Source organism: Chelonia mydas, chromosome 6, assembly GCF_015237465.2.
Source record: "Chelonia mydas isolate rCheMyd1 chromosome 6, rCheMyd1.pri.v2, whole genome shotgun sequence".
NCBI lineage: Eukaryota > Metazoa > Chordata > Testudines > Cheloniidae > Chelonia > Chelonia mydas.
The window spans coordinates 69,720,565-69,738,226 of NC_051246.2; the positions used below are offsets into that span (position 1 = coordinate 69,720,565).

The 17,662-nt window shown below is 39.5% G+C and overlaps 1 protein-coding gene across 7 annotated transcripts in view; it reads left to right on the forward strand.

Annotated features, from left to right (window-relative positions):
• The window catches only part of UBR1 (ubiquitin protein ligase E3 component n-recognin 1), a 142,608-nt gene that overhangs the window by 7,613 nt on the left and 117,333 nt on the right, over window positions 1–17,662 (forward strand). For 6 of the 7 annotated variants that reach the window (XR_005225512.2, XR_005225513.2, XR_005225514.2 and 3 more), the window contains exons 3-6: window positions 3,036–3,114; window positions 9,201–9,311; window positions 12,683–12,813; window positions 13,940–14,081. Coding sequence is in view for 4 of the 7 variants with exons in the window: in XM_037900379.2 (XP_037756307.1) it covers window positions 3,036–3,114; window positions 9,201–9,311; window positions 12,683–12,813; window positions 13,940–14,081 (463 nt within the window). In the remaining 3 variants the exon portion in view is untranslated. The remainder of the gene's footprint in view (window positions 1–3,035; window positions 3,115–9,200; window positions 9,312–12,682; window positions 12,814–13,939; window positions 14,082–17,662) is intronic. The other variant, XM_037900380.2, reaches the window with a different exon arrangement.

Genomic DNA, 17,662 nt, shown 5'->3' on the forward strand with positions numbered 1-17,662 from the left:
TCCTCCTATCCTATCATCTTCTTTTGTCATACTCCCACAATGCACTAGTCTGGGGAGATCCCCATCCCTTTTTATTTTAAAGGCACTGTGCAAGCTGCAAAGCTTGAAATAATTGTAAAATTTAGCTATACTTGCTGATTTTTTTTTTTTTTTTAAAAGAAGCTACGTTTAATTTAGACTAATTAGGTATGTGGGATGAATCAAATTTAAGATAGAAAAGGGTGAAATATACTAGTTTATAGTAACTTCCATTCAATGACTATTTCATTATATGAGTCGAATATTATTCTAGGTGAGCTGGGAGCACTGCCTATTGTAAGGTTTCCTGACATTTCCCTGAACATTTCATCTGCACTAAGCATGCTCCATCCATCACCTCACCACTCCTACATATGACCAGACCATCCCAACAGAGCAACTGAATGTGCCCCATCCTGGGACAGGGCAGGACTCTCCCTGCAGTTGTAGCTCTGGGCTGCTGCAAGTCAGGCTGGGGACTGTAATTGAGAGCAGGGAGTCTGTCTCTACTGTGATCTCAGTAACTGCCCTGCTGGGCACAGACAGAGTGGAAGCGGAAGCTCCCTTATTCAGATGCAGAGGGGACAAGAGCTGGACTAAGGTGGGGGTCAGGGAATGTAGATTGGGACAGGGAGCCTGGAGGGAAGGTGACTGGAACTAGAGAATGGTGGCTGGGGCTGGGATTGGAAGCAGAGGGAAACTGGGAATTGGGGCAGGTAGAGGCTGGGAATGGGAGATTGTGGTGAAGGGGACTGCTAGCCATTGGAGAAGGGACAGAAATTGGATGAGGAACCAGGAGGGAGGGAATTGAGACTTGCTGTGGGGGGAGGGACTGGGAGTGTGCATGGGAGACTGCAATAGGGAGTCCAGAGATTTGAGGCTACCATTTGCTGGGCAAAGGGGCTGGTACTGGGGTGAGAAGCCTGTGGCGTGGAGACTGGAACTGCCTAGGGGAGGAGAATGGGACTGGGCTCAAGAGCTAGGGGTGGGGAACAGACAGGATAGGGTTAGGTTAGAGGGCACAGGGCAGAAAGGATCATGCTTTGGGGTAAAGGGCAGAAAAGTCAGTGCTCACCAGAGAACTCTCCCATTCAGAGCCTGGAATGGATCTCATGATTCCAGAGTGTCTCCATTCCTCTGCTGTTAGCAAGTATCTGTGAACCCAGTGGCAAATTATGTCCCCTCTCGCTCTAATGCTGGTCCACATAGAGGATGACAACCGACTGTTGGTATCCATTACTCCTTTAACTTAAGTAGTAAAAGTCTGTATAGTGGATTTAAAGGTTCCAACCCTACTGATGACCCATATGGGTGTCATTATAATGCCAGATGATGGAATGTCAGTTGTTTTTGGTTTTTGTTTAATTTTTTTTTCCAATTTGCTTGTTTAAAAACCTAGGAAATTGCACACACAAGGCTATGTTAAGATTGCAAAGTCTAGCACTCAAATATTAGGAAATGCCAGAATGAAAGTTGTCTGGGCAACCTTAATTCCATTCCCTTGTGGGTATGCATTATGATATAGTTTGTTACATGATTACATACTATTTCCTCCACTGGACCCCTTCACTATTCAGTAAATGGGAAGTACAGTTGCATATCTTCACCCTGCACACTGAGTAAGGAACATCTATTCAATCATTTGTTTTATCCTCTTTGTTTTAATGTGTGGCCCTAGGCCTTATTTACTGCACATTATTAAAATCCTGCTCCGAAGAGACAATTATTAATTTCCTCATGGGCTTTTTCTGTGATGGTCATCACTATAGTATCTGAGTGCTTCACAAACGTTAATTTATTTTCACAACACCCTTGTGAGGTAAGGGTTTGATATGTCCATTCTATGGATAAGGAGCTAAGGCACAGAGCTATTAAGGTCAAAAGTATCTACTAAGCTTGGGTGCCCAATTTGAGGCACCATGACCTGACTTTTCAGTGTATTTAGCAATATGAAGCACTTTGTATGTTCAAAACATAGCTCCCATTGACTTCAGTAGCACCAGTGAGTGCTCAGCATTTCTGTAAATTAGACCCAGGGTCTCAAGTCAAGCACCCAGAAAATGAGGAACACACCATTAATGATCACCTGTGAAGAGTTTGTTTTGAGTGACTTTCCCAGCAATAGAAACTCTGTGGCACTGGCAGAATCTAGTTCTCCAGGGCAGCGTTTATTTGCCTTAACCATGAGACCATATTTTCTCTTCCTGCAGTCCCCTGCCTCATTCCCTACACACCTTCCAAGTTCTGCATAAATGAGGCAGGGTCCTACAGATGACAGCCTTCTCTACACAACAACAATTCATTCCCAGCACAGGTCTGTCCAGTGCACTGAAAGAGGCAGAGGTCCTGTGGAAAAAATAGTATGAGCTCATGTAATTTAAGACTGTATCATAGTGTATACACACTAGGGGGCTGAATTCAAGTTGAACTGGAAACATTAATTTTGGCATTTCCTAACTTGAGAGCTTGACTTTGGAACATTAAAAACTACATTAAAAGAACATATTATGTGTAATTGTATTATAAAGGGACCCTTTCCGTATTATAAATTGTAACTATTTTGAAATCTTTTTTTATATTTATAGCCTAACACAGATGTAACATAGCTTTTGCATCAACATCTTGCATTGTTAAGATGATTACAACTCTATTCAGAAACCACATTATAGACTACCCAAGAGTAGTCTCAAACATCTTGTTGTTCTTTAAAATCCCTGTCCATGCTTGGCAAGGGAACACCTGTACTAGCAACTATTGTTGGAAAATGGTAGTCAGGTTGGTTTTAATAGAACCCTGCTTAAGGATGTTTAAACATTAGCATTGCTAATATGGTTCAAACCAAATATGGAAGGGTTGGAACATTCATTCTATATCAGTAGCATGACATAGCCACGCTTTGATGCCTGAAATTGAGTTTGGCACCAGCCATAAAGGTGTAACTATGGCAGCAGTTCTAGTATATGAATATTTCATTATTTTATTTTAGAATGGTATCCAAGTTAGTATTTTTGTTGCAGAGACTGTGCAATTGATCCGACATGTGTACTCTGCATGGACTGCTTTCAGAATAGCATTCACAAGAACCATCGTTACAAGGTATGAAAATCTGTACTGTAAAGTTGTACATGTTGCTATAGAGAAGTTTTCTTGTGTGTAATAGCAATACACACAGATTATGAGAAACTTCAATTCCTACCCCCTGAAAATTACCAATTTGTTGAAATGAGTGCTGGAACAAAAAAGAGCATGTCTTTCGTAGATCTAATTATTGTTATCCCTTTTGACCAGAGCAGTTAGACAAAAAAATGTGGCCTAGTAGGTTGCTCCACTTAGGAGGGGAAATTTGGTGCTAGTCAGATATTTATTTGTTTGCAGTTTTGTTTATTTACAGGGCTGTACAAAGCCCTCTGTCTCTGAACAAGGAAGAAATCAAATAGCAGAAAACTGCTTCTTTTGCTCTCAGAACCCAAGAACACTTTTTTTAGCCTGCATGTCTGACCCAGAAAACTCTTCCCTGGTTTCTTCCAGGATCAGACACTGTGCTTTCAGCTGCTCCTTCAGGCTGTCTCCCTGAGGGCTTGTCTCCCTGTGGGTTAATATGCACTAACATGTTTGTGCACTAGTTGGTCCGTGTAGACATTGCTGGTGCGCACTGCAGTGTACAGTGTCGTACTGCACTATGTTAAAGTGCACTGTGAAACACCAGCAGCGTTTACATGGGCCGATTAATGCACAACATATTGGTGCACTTTAAAGGTCACACCCCTATAAGTGCATTTTTATCCAACCGTGTATGTCTTTCCCAGTTTTTTGTCTGTTCTGTCTTACCTGTATAAAACAATACTCAGCAAAATCTCCTGGGTGCGTTCACATCCTCCTTTTGTTTTAGGTGAGGGTTTATCCTTACAGGTGTGAACTCACCCTTCAACAAACATAACTATCAGTCTCAATGAGGTTTTGACTCAACACATAAAAAGGCTTCATCCAGCGCATAACACTATAATTGCATACTGGAAAACTAGTTTTCAGGAAACTTTAGTTGCAAAGTTAAGCACTGAAAAGTAAGGTAAATGCAGAATTAAAATGGCAAGGACAACCTTAATGTGACAACCTTATGTGTTTGCATTGTGATAGCTTTGCCCAAAATCATATACAGTAGACACCTGCAACTAGATACCCACAGGCCAGCCGACTCGGGCTCATGGGCTCCAGCTAGAGCCCGGAAGTCTACACAGCAGTGAAACAGCCTCATAGCACATGCCCGAGTTGGCTCTCACTGTCTAGTTGCTGTGTGTATAGTAAATGGAAGTAAGTAAGTAAATGGTATACCTATAGTAAGTAAATGGCAGAGCTGTGCTCTCTTGTCCTGAATCCCAGTCCAGTGCTTTAAACAGAAGAGAGTGTCATCTCCCTACAACTGCCTTACTCTGTCTATTTTGTGCGCAGAGCAAACAGTATGTGATCACATAGTTAATGACTATATGATAACTAAGGCTATGATTTGGTCATGGCAGTCATGGATTGTGTGACTTTACCAGACCTCTGTGACTTCTTCGGCTTCAGCCTCTGTGACTTCTTCGGCTGTGTGCCGCTGCCCCGTGGCGGGGGCTGTAGTTGGGGCCCTGCACCCCCCTCGTGGCTTCCGAGGGCCATGTGCATCCTCCCTTCCCACCTGCGACCGGGTCTGCGCACCTGTGGTTGGAGGTGAGGCTGTGAGCCCCTGTCCCGCACTGTGGCCAACTCTGGAGCAGGGGCTGTGCGTGCCCCCGTTGTGGCTGGAGCCGCTGGAGCTGGGGCTGTGGTGGCCCCCCCCAGCCACCATGATGAGGGGGCTCGGCCTGTCAGTCTCTGCCTTATGGGACTCCAGCTGTCATTCCTCCCGCGATACCTAGCTCAGCCGCCCGGTTATTTTTAGTAAAGTCACAGACGGGTCATAGGCTCTTGTGAATTTTCGTTTATTGCCTGTGACCTGTCCATGACTTCTACTAAAAACAGTGACAAAATCTTAATGATACACACACATACGCGCGCTGAACTAAGGTTGCACAGGCAATAGTAATAATCCTTGTAACTGGTAGATTATTCCAAAGAATTTAACAGACAGGTAGGTTGCCTATTAGATATAGAGGCCAGATTTAAATCTCAGAAATGCAGTGCACATGTTGCACATCTCAATTCCATCACTATAGTTAGGGATGTGCAGGAGCAGGTTTTTTGGTTTTATTGTAGAGGTGTCAATTTCCATCTCCACATCGGAGATTTAAATCTGCCTTTGATTTAGTAGAGTACATTAAACATGCAAAATAATAAGTGGGCAGAGGCACTTTTTCCTCTCCTCTTCTTTAGCTCTTAGTGGAAAGAACAGAAAATACTGGCGCTCTCTAACCTCCCTCTTGTTTTGATATGATGTATAACTTTTTGGGGTGTTTATGGCTTTTTGGGAATGTGCAAAAGATATCTCAAACTCTTTCATTTTAATTGGTTTTGCTGTGCTAATCAAGCAACTTTTTAGCAAATCTGAAGAGGATAATTTAATTCATAGGACTGAGACATTTGTTATAACTTACAATTGTTAAAATCCATAAGAGGTTACTTGTTCCCTTTGTAAATAACAATCAGAGTAACAATGCTGAAATTTCAGTTAAAAAGCTCATGTTTATCGAGCTTGGTAAAGTACTATAAATAGTACTTAAAAATGACATGTTTGCAAGCTGACCTTGATAAAGAGGTTTCCAAACCCATATTTGGTAACAAAATAAACATGTATATATGCACAGGGACCAGTACAGTCTTTTCACCAGTCGGATCACTATTGCAATCTACATACTGTTTTGTCTATTTCTGCATTTGGATTTATTTAGTTTTTTAAACTGCTTTGGGCTTGAGGCAGGGGGTATGGGTAGAGAAATTAACAAATGTTAAATTTCAAATGCAGGAGATTGCTTTAGGCCTGGATCTTCTCTTCCTGACAGCCTTTTGATGGTCTCTGAGCCAAATCCATGTGACCAGTGAGAAATTCTAACTGCTGCTCCCTTATTTGGGGAACGATCATTTGAAGTAATTCCTCAGGCTGCTCTCTTCCTGAACTGTCCTCTGCTGTCCCCTTTTCTGCCTGACTTCACTGGTGGTGGTTCTCTTTCAAAAGCCATTGCAACAAATGCTCAGTTTTGTGAACTGAGTGGAAGCATACAGGAATCATGAGCCTTTAAAGCTGATGTACCTCTGCAGAAAAGTTACACTAAAGAGCATCTAAACCACCATATATTCAACTTAATTGTAATCTTTCACAGTTTAAAAATGTACTAGGTTTTTACTGAGATTCATTACTTTGGATGTTTAACTTGCATCCACCTCAGAGGCTCTTTCTACCTGCATCAAATGGCCATGACTGCCCTTTAAAGAGGAAGTGCTGGCTATGCGTGCACACATGTATTTAGTGAGTGCACCTTCACTGATAATCAAGTCAGGCATGCTAATCTAAGTGTCTTATCCTGACCGTAGGGTAGTCAGACAAGGTGGGTGGTGAGAGAAACAAGCTTTCAAACTACACGGAGCTCTTCTTCAGTAGGGTAGCCTGGCAGTTTGGGAATAGGTTCAAAGAGCCTCCACAATATTAGGGTATGTCTTCACTACCCTCTGGATCGGCAGGCAGCGATCGATCCAGCGGAGATCGATCTTTTGCGTCTAGTCTAGACGTGATAAATTGACCCCCGAGCGCTCACCTGTCGACTCCTGTACTCCAGCGCCGCGAGAGGCGCAGGCAGAGTTGACGGGGGAGCGGCAGCAGTCGACTCATCGTGGTGAAGACATCACGTTAAGTTGATCTAAGTACATTGACTTCAGCTACGTTATTCACATAGCTGAAGTTGCATAACTTAGATTCTCCACCGCCCCCCACCCCGGTGTAGACCAGGCCTAGGGAGTGGTAATGAGGAAGAAGGTGTGCTGAGAACAGCCAGATCAAGTACGTTATTCTGCACTTCTGTGAAACTCTTCATCTGATGATCTTAAAGTGCATTACAAGTATTCTTTAAGCCTTACGCTATCCCTGTGAACTATATAAATAAAATATATGTAGCTTCCATATATTTTAGCTACATATATATATATATACATATGGATGAACTGACTCCAATAAAGGATACATTAAAAGGATAAATAGAAGCCAGGAGTTCAGTTTCCAGTCTTCTCTTCCTAGTCTCTTGGTAATTTAAGATGGCTTCTCTAAGGCCAAGGAACAGTAGTTGGAACATGAAGATAGCAGGTAAGTGGTTGTGATGTTTCCCCAGTTTGTAAATACATTCTAAACCTTTAAATTATGTTGTTGTTGTTTTTTTTTTTTTTTTTTTTTTGAAGGGGCATTTTTAATAGCAAATAACATTTTAAAAAGTATTTTGTGTGATAAGGCCACTTATTATTACTTCTAATAACTATTTTATAAGTACTCTTGTAACTGGGATATCAGGGCAAATTATGTACAGTTACTGGTCTTTCCTGCACTTCATCTTAACTTTATGCTGGACCACTAGCCAGTTCAGACTTCTCAGAAAGCATTGTGCAGAATCAAACTTGGGGCATTGCATTTAAACCCTGAACTTGGTCTTAATATCTCACAACACTGGTTAGAGAAAATGCTACACAGCTACCTAGTATACAAATTATATATATGTTTGCTAGAATAAGGATTTTAAACAGTACTTTGAAATACTTCTAAATGACTTGTAAATAAAGCTATTAGACAGATTTGCTATCTGTAATCTTGTCTATAAAGACTTTCTATAGCAGTCTGTTTTTGCTACTTATGTAAAAGGTACCCCCTGGAACAAATATGAGTAATAACCTGCATCACAACTGTAAAGGCTGCAGGGCATTGGCATTCCTTTTTTTGATGTGTGTGCATGTGTACACGCTCTGTCTTCCATTCAGAATCTTTTCCAGAGATGAACTTGTGATTAACTGTGGGACCTAAGGTTTAATGCTTGTCAATGAGTTCTCAGACACTAAAATGAAAACGTAGTCACTCCACAGTAAAAACAGTTATGCCTTTCCAGCATATAAAAGAAAACTCTAGTGCATGATATCCTTTCAGCAGCAGTTCAGTCTTATGCTGATGGATGATTCTCTTGCCTCCCTTTCCCTATCTGATAGGAATTCTTGCTTGTAGCCGAAACATTACCTGTTTTGAAACACCACACACAAATTAATTCATCCCTTGGATTTCTGTAGCGCACACACTCTGTAGGGTACTATCCTAAGCCACACTTAGTCAAATAAGGAATCTACTAACCCTCATCTGTTGAGTTGTGCTCTTTTCTCTCACGTTGATCTAGCATCTCAATTTGAAACAATTTAGCAGATAACTAAATGTGATTTCTATAGGCTTTAAGGATAATAAAAGCTCCTCTCACAGCTCTCCCTGTAGGCCCACACGTCGTTTTTATTAAAGGTTTCCATGGTGGCTTAAGGCTGGCATAAACACTTACCTGTAGCTAAAATATTACAGGCTTTCAGATCTGCCCTGACAGTAGTCACATTCCTGGCCTATCTTCCATCCTTGAGTCAAGTTTAATGGGAACTCTCATTAGCTGCTCTAGATATAATATTTCCCTTGTCTGCCCACAAGCCCTCAATGGCTCTACCCCAGAGTCAAAGGCATGTTAAAATATGTAGAACTGCCTTAATGGTCACTTATATACTGGCTTCTATACTGGCTTATATACTGGCTTCAGCTACTGGGAGCTTTCAGAAAATACTGCAGTGTCCCACTCTCCATTCCGCCCCTCTGGTCACCTGGGGTTCAATACATAGCCCCGCTGAAGGCAGTGCAGCTCCATGCAAATGCAGGGTTCTGCCTATGTGGAACAATTTGCAAGCTTAAGACCCAGCTGTGTTCCCTGCTCTGCTCTCTGCACATGTGTAGACACATAGATAATTTCAGCAAATCCCACCCTTCCACCCCACTGAAGTTCTCCCTTTCTTAATTAAAAAATAAAATAAAATGCTGCAATATGAAAATGTGCTGCAAAATGCACAATGACACTTCCTACAGGATAGCTATTTATCACTGTGTTGGAGGCACATAAAATGTGGATGTATTGGCTTGACAAATACACACTTTTCTTGTATTCTTGATTTTTTTTACATGCATATTTGTATGTCTGAAATGCCTCTTAATTTTTCAGATGCATACTTCCACTGGAGGAGGGTTTTGTGACTGTGGGGATACAGAGGCATGGAAGACTGGACCACTTTGTGCTAACCATGAGCCTGGAGCAGCAAGCACTACAAAAGCGGTAAAAATAATACATAAAGAAAATCAGAGATGAATATTGTCTGTAAATCTTCAAGCTTTGTAACATGCTCCCTACCTGTCTAGAAGAGTTACCATTTGCTCTGCAAGGGGCAGGGTAGAGAGGAATGATGGCAGTATGTTTTTCTGCTTCTGTGATGATGAAAAAATGTGCTCAGGATCAGGCTGCTGGCTTTTAAAAGAGTAGACTAAAATTTGAGTTTGCTGAATGATCTTTTCTAAATGTTAAAGGACAAGTTTCAATACACTACATTAAAGAAAAACACTCTAGACAATTTTTTTCATCTTGTCTGTTGCTAGCATTTACAACATAATATAAGGCATGCACATGTAAAATTCAGTATCCTTGGGTTGGGGTGAGGGGGGAACCAACCCAAACCCCTCAAAAACCAGAACTTGCAATCAAAAGGTGCTACACAAACTTTCAGACATCTAAGTCGGGGAAACGGAGCCCAGAAAAGCAGATGCTTCAAACCAAACAGTGGCTAAAGTGTGGTTGTTCTGCTCCTCTAGGCTTTCTCAGGGCGTTGACTGCTCATTGTTGCCTTCCAGCTCCAAATGCCCTGCAGAGCTCCCTGGTCCCTAGTATCCCCTGTCCCAGGCTCCCAAGGGTAGCTTGCTTCCTACCTTTAAATGCATGTTGTAAATCGTAACAACATTTTTGAAAAGCTTTAAGATCGTTAAATTTGGGTATACATGTCTGTAACTTAAGGGTAAAAGTCCTTTTCAGGAACATCATAGGGATTAAAAATACCTGACTACTAGCCAAGAAAATCAGTTAGTTTTTAAACTTAAAATCCAAACACACGTTTTCCATACTTTCAAATATTTGCATTTCTTAAGTTTTAACCTAAACTTTGCTTTTTGTGACTTTCTAACAGTTCTTCTGGGTGTTTAATTTAAAGTGCAAAAATTAAAAAAAAAAAAATGTTAGGCACTCTGTACCTTAATTCCATCTTCATGCAGTTCTTGTAACTGAATACGGTATAATATCATTTACTTATTGCCTTTCATCATCAAGCTTTCCAACTGTCTCTGCTATCTGATACTTACCGTACAAATTGTTGCAGAGGTGAAATATAGCCACTTCTGAGGTGAAATGTAGCAGTTGTTTCATAAACATTGTAAAGTTAGCACAGAAAGTTAAGAATATTTTGTACAATTGATTACAGGATTGGACTCACAGGTGTTTTTCAGGCTTATGCAGTTAATTCTTAATTATCCACAAGCTTTATAGTAACGGTTCTCACCATTTCCCCAAAAGAAAAGAGAGGAACCAAGCTGCCATTGCAGGGAGGTGGGGAGAGAACAGGCCGAACACATCCTCTGTTTCATTCCCTGTAAGTTTGTAATGGGGAGAGAGGAAAAAGATCTTGTCCATTCTGGGTTTGGGTGTTTTCTTTTTTGTCCCTTTTTAGGAGCCCAGAGAAACCATTAATTTACCAGGAGCTTTTTGGTATCTATTAAAGAGCGAGATATGGAGAGAGGTGCTCTATCTGCATACTTTCCTCACCTGAATGAGGGAGGGTAGAGGAAGACAGGGGGAAGTCTTTTCATTACAGGCCTTTTGCCTTTTGTTTGGAATATCCTTGTCTACAGCAGCCTGTTTTTATCCTTTACCAAAGGTCTGTGCTTGGTACGATTTACCCCTCCAGATGCCATACTGTAACTGAAATTTAGCTCAACACAACAGTGCTTCTATGAAGCCCAATTCACAAAGCTTCTGCCTGACACTTATCCTTTCTCCTCCAAATTTAAGAACATTAGTAGTATAGTTGGAGTAGGAAAAAAATTAAGCCCAGATATTTAAGACCTCTAATACCCAGGATCTGTAAGAACCTGACTTCAAATCATCACATGGGTGCAGAGGAAGATATTTATAAAATCATCTGTAGACATTTTAGATGGCAGCCTTGACTTGGAATTCCTCTTCTAAAGCTCATCAGGACAGGAAAAGTCTCTAGCAACTGTGGAAGCCATTGGTCATTTCAGTTCATTACTTGTTTCATTTCTGTTCCAGGTTTCCCACCACATGAACACTGTGTAATTTTGATTTCTTTTTTTTATGCCACCTAGAAACTTATGGGCTAAGTGAAACTGCATGCTGCTTTAGGAAGTTTCCAAAGTCATGGTTCTTGACGATATCTAACTATATCACCAATATGTTATACCCACTTCTATCAAAACATATACTATTCCATGTGAATGGAATCTGGATTTGAGATCTTGGTTTTGGTAATTCTCTTTTCTCCCCATTTTTTTCCCCTTTCTCCCCATACAACATATACATTCTGAGATTTGCAAGCAGTTTAGTGCAACCGTAAAATTAATGGAAAATGCATCCAGATACGCTAGACTGCCTTGAAAATATCAACCGCTGTGTCTAGGTCACAAATCTCTGAAGTTTCTCCATTTACATTTCTAAACGTGGATACCAATATAAGAAGCCATTCCATATATTCAAAAGATGTAGTATTCCCTTATTATTTACGTCCCACATATTCAATCCCTTCTTTTCACAGGGAAGGGTGACAGTGAAATAGATCTGTGGCTGATGGCTGTATCTGTACGTTTGGTTACCTAGTGATTCATGAAAGGAAGACTTACAGACATTTTGGGAGAATATGCAAACAGACTGAAAGGATGAGACATCAGGGATTGCAGTTCAGGCCTGGATTTGTCATCTATGAACATCTTCATATGAGTCAGAAGCAATGTTGCCATCCTTTTACTTTTGTAACCTAAGTTTCCTAACCCATTTAATGAAGCTTTTCACAGCCTGTGCTTAGATCAGAGAAGTTTACATGTTTTTCTGTATCTTATTTTCTTAACTAGTATCTTTAAAAATGCACCTATATCGTGTTTGATTTGGTGGATAAAACTGTTGTTGGATTATTTCTGAGAAATTTTGCAGGTAGTGATAGCAAGGAATTGAAAAGTGGTGTGTTTCACTTTTCCCCAATGTCACAAAGAGGCTTCAGTCGGGCTGTGCTCTTATACAAAAGATATCTTTCTGGTTGTGCAGTTCTCATTCATTCTCCTCAGCTTCATTAGTCTTGCTCCCTTTAGTGTAAAGTGAATATACCAGAGTGTATTGTAGGGCAATATATTTACCATTATGCCTGAGGTCAATATACCTTTCTAATGACACACACACACAACTGTAATATGATTTCAGCTTTGCGTTGCATATAATCAAGTTCAGTAACTTTTATTGTTTCTTTAAATGATATTTATATGGCAAGGATTTTTTTCTGGAAAGGATATAATAATCAGCTGCTATATTACCAAGTTTTTTTCCCCATTTTAGTATATCTATATTCCATATTAATATCTTGTCCTATCTTCTTATAGAATTCTGAATGCCAGTTAAATGAAGAACTAATGGCACAAGCAAAGAAGATGTTCCCGTCGGTATTAAAATACATTGTAGATATGACTATCTGGGAAGAAGAGAAGGAGTTGCCTCCTGTGCTCATGACCAGGTGGGAGATATTGCCAATGATTTCTAAGTATTGGAACTGCCATTCAGGTTTATTGCTACCCTATATAAACTTTCCTAACACCCAGATCTCTAAATAGAACTATAACATTCCTGGACTATAATCTCTATAAAGGTACAACACTTCAGGGAACGTTTTGCATATGTTAGTGTCCAATTAACCACAGTAGAAATTGTTCAAAAATCCTCCTCCTCCAAGATGGAAAGAGACCATTCATTTGATTGGTGACGAGAGCAGAATGGGATCCATTGGTGACGAGAGCAGAATGGGATGCATCCAATGAAGTGAGCTGTAGTTCATGAAAGCTTATGCTCAGATAAATTTGTTAGTCTCGAAGGTGCCACAAGTACTCCTTTTCTTTTTTCATAAATACCTGGTTGTACTTGGGCTGGTTTAGTGTCCTAAGTAGACAGCTTGGGTGAGGTAGGATGGGGGTGGGGAGGGCCTTTTTTGCTTGGTTTTCATTACATGGTGCTAAAACCACTTGAGTCTTATCCATATACTAATACTAGCGCTTACACTGGTGTCAGCACCACAGTGTAGCTGCACAGTTTCTGGAAGCACTTACAAAACTTCCTAGGCCTATAGGAGAATGACAGTTTACCGTGCCCTTTAAATCTGTTGACAGTTCTCAAAACTTCACTGGACTGACCTCCAGTTTGAGCTAGGTGTGACAGTGAAGACCCAATTCCTAAATTCCTGAGTGTCATTAACATAAAAATATTGACCTTCTAGTTATCAACTGCAAGGAAAACTAGCATGTAAAAACTTTCATTTGGGATAGAAGTGTAGTTCACAGATCTCTCTTAGTCTTAAATTTCCAAAACTTGTTAAAGTACTTTGTATCACCAAGAAGATCATGATGCCCCTCTTGTAATAAGTGGTCAGTGCATAGTTATCATGCTCTGTTCTTGTCTCAGTGAGAGGTGGAACTGCTTGCCTTTTTTCAGAACCTGAAGTTGATGAACTCAGTTTTCCCCTAGCATTTATTTGGGTATATTTGTCACTTTCTCCCAGGAGTTTGCAAGTGATTTGTTGCCAATATCTGGATAGGAGATTGTTTTAATTTTCTCTTTGCTCATCTAATGAAATACTGGCTTATCCCCAGTAGAGAGAAGACAGACCACTACTACTGTGTCCTTTTCAATGATGAACATCATTCTTATGACCATGTCATCTACAGTCTCCAGAGAGCCCTTGGTTGTGAGCTCGGGGAAGCCCAGTTGCACACTACTGCCATAGATAAAGAGGTCAGTGCACTGTGTGTGAAATAGAAATTCTCTTTTTAAGGATTATACGCTGCTTCTCTATATTCTCTCTCATTCTCTGATCGTAGTAACTGTAGCTGTGATGTTGGAGCTTGGAAAGAGACAATGACAGATAATGCAACCTAATTGTTAATTGGTAGTTGCATGGAATATGAATACTATTAAAGAAGGTGATCTGGTTTTCATATCATGCTTATTTGTTGTTGAAGACACAAACCAGGGTCCAGAGGAGGGGAGAAGCAACTGATTTCTTAGCTGAGGTTGATCCGCTTTCATCTATTGTCTAACACTGCCAACTTTCTCTAACTTTGTTATAAAGGTTGGTTTTATCTTATCTGATTTGCACTTCTTGGATGAGAAAACGACACATTTCAGACATACCACTAAAATAAAAATATATTGGTTTGCATATTCAATAGTAGGTTACATTATGCAAACACTTTTATAATTTTTCTGGTTCAGTTTCTGTCCTCTAATAATCTTTAAAGTTGTGATGCAAGTTATTAAAACCAGGGAAATTCCATGGTGAAGCTGATGTTGACAGTTCCACTTTTTGTTTCTCAGAACAACATTAAACATTCCTAATTATCTGTTCAAAAATTACTTGGGGGCATTCTGTATGCATCACAAAATTATGAAGTGTGCACATGTATGTATGCAAAGATTTTATACATATGGATATACACATCCTTTATTAAAATTGGAAGAATTTTTAAAAAATTGCTTTTGACCATTAGTGCTGTTTACTTGCAATATTTGTCTTGGTTTGGACTATGAAAAAATTAGTTTTTTTGTCTAGTCTCACTTTCAGCTTCTCATGTGCTCGGACAATGCTACATTGCTTGGGCTACATACACTACAGAAGACTGTTTTCCAAAAATAGTTCCATAGTAACTTTAAAAAAAGGTAATATTTGTTTTTTTAGGGTGTATATAAATGGTTATTTCTAATAAGAAAACCTAAATTTTAGGTGTAACTTGAGTTGAGTATGCTTTTACAATGCAGTGGAAATTGTGGTGTTTGCTACACAAAATGTACCACAAAATGTACTTTGCTTTAATGGTAGTATGTTTACAGGAAGCTATTGCTTTCTCTTCATCTCTTCTCAAATTCTGCAATGTGGAAGGGCCATGTTAAAGGCCACACTTGTATCTTCTTTTCTTTGGAATTTGGGACCAGACAGTTCTTGTCAATATTGTTCCAGACTCCATTAAGCGTGCTGTTGTATGTTGCTCTGAACGTTCCCACTATCTGATCCTCAGAACTAGGAAATCACTTGATAGGCAAAGGTTGAAAGAAAAGAGTTCAGGAAGAGTGCACTTTCTGCTAGGATGAAAACTGACACTGCTTCTGGATGGGAGTATTTTGCAGAAGTCCAGTTCTTCCATTTTGTCGCACCAATTTGTTCCTCTTACATGATGATGTGAATGTGGTGTTTGTTTTTAACTTGCTGTTTTAATTTAATTCAAATTGGTAGGGTTATCCAGAGATTGTACCAAGTGGATTACTATCTCAGAATTCCTAGAGCACTATATTAAATGGACTCTAGGCACCACACAGAAGATGGGCCAAAAATCAGACCCTTTGTCCAAATTTATGCAATTTTAATATTCTTTTACTGAGAAGTTATAAGGTAATAAAGCAGTGACAAAGTTCACACTTGAATCCTGTATTCTTGTATTAAACCCTAACAAAGGCCTCATTTTTAGGTCAAGTTACCATGGGTTGAATCCTGAGATGTTTTAATTGGTTTTACATCATAAACATTTTAATTGGTTTTACATCATAAACATTTTACATTGGCTTTTTCCTACATCATAAGCTAACTGACCTTTCTAACTATATGAATGTTGTTTTGTTACCTTCAAGAGGACTATATGGTTGTAAGGCCAGAAATAAACAAATGCCTCTTGGTGTCCCCACACATGCCAAACTGTTCCTTCTCCTGCTCTCTTCATTTAAATTTCTGTTTAACACTTTGAGTAAGCCTGCATTAAACTAAAACACTAACATCAGAAATGAGATGTGACACACCAAAAGGTCTCAAAATATAATTAATATCAAAATAGAGGTTTCAAGTCATCTCCTAGTAAGTGACACAGAAATCTACATAAACTATGCTACATTCAGTTTCTCTGTGTCAATGCAGGCAATGACTCCTTGCTAAAAGGATCAAGATTCCACTTAAAGAAGCTATAGCTGGCAAAGTGAGACCATAACCCTGAGTGTGTCTAAATACACATCTCAAATTGCTTTTGGAAATTTTATTACCTTTGAGCAAACTAAACAATGGTTCCAACACAACCATTAATGCACCTCTTAGCAATGTACAAAGGAATACATTAATTTAAGTAATCACCTCACAAAATACCCCAATTCAGAAGATTAAGAAAAGTAAACAATCGGTGTTTTAGCCATTTGGAGAACAATAGAATTTTAAGGCCAAATTTAATGACATCTCTATTAAAGCTGGAGGTGTTCAAACAAAGATTTTTTGTAATAGAGTAGGTATTTCTGGAAATATATACTGTAGTTGGATAAATTCATATACATGAAGATATTTTTAATAACAGATTTTGGTGGATACAATCATAGTGTATGCTTATATTAGTAAATCTAGAAATGTATAAAGATTAAGTGTAGCAATCGTAAAATTGTATTTAGAAGATATTATTAGAAGTAGGACTCTTGTTGTGTTGCAGTTGTTTTGAAGTATCTAAGATCATGCTTAAAATGGCTAGAATATTGTAACCATTTGGAATTCAAATACTGATTTTATAAGAAGTCTGGAAGTTGTTACAATAAAAATCAAATTGGGGAAAATTCTTCCTACTCTTAAGAGTAGATACACTTAATTTTTAATTTGAAGAGAGTTTAAGAAGAAAAGAATAAAGCTTCTAGAAGATAATTACCAAGTTACAACAAACTATGATAGAAATTGTATTCTGTTAAATGTTTCAGGGATAGAGGTCTACTTGAGCCTAATTAGTAAACCAGACCTGAACCCATCCAACCTGACGTGAGAAGTTCCAGTTGTTTTCCAACCCAACCCATCCAGAATCCAGCACCTGTAGACAGGTTTCATTGGGTCTGGTCTTGTTGCAGGGCTCTATTCCAGAAGTCACAACAGAAATTGAGCCAAAAGACAGTTCAGTTAGTGTATGCTCTAATTAAACAATGCTAAACAAAGATAAAATTAGGGAATTTGAAGGAGAGGCTGGAAACCCTTGGAAAGGTGGACTTTTCTGAAGCTTGGATGCTATCTGCTGGATGGGAGGAAACATGTGATATCACTTGGATCTGTCAGGTCTTACTACTTGCAACCAGATCTGCATACATCCCAAAATCTTGGACTGCCCAATGGAAAGATGTCTGAAGCAATAAACTGCTCCCTTTTTGGAGTTGGGCTAGTCCCCCAAACAACAGAATGAAGAGAACTCATAAAAGTGTTGCAAAATCTCAGTTCGTTGTTCTCTCTCCACTTAAGAGATCCAGCTCTCTTCACCTTGGAGATCGTGTTCATTGCAAGTCCTGAGGTTTTGAATGCTGAGTGTCCAGATTCT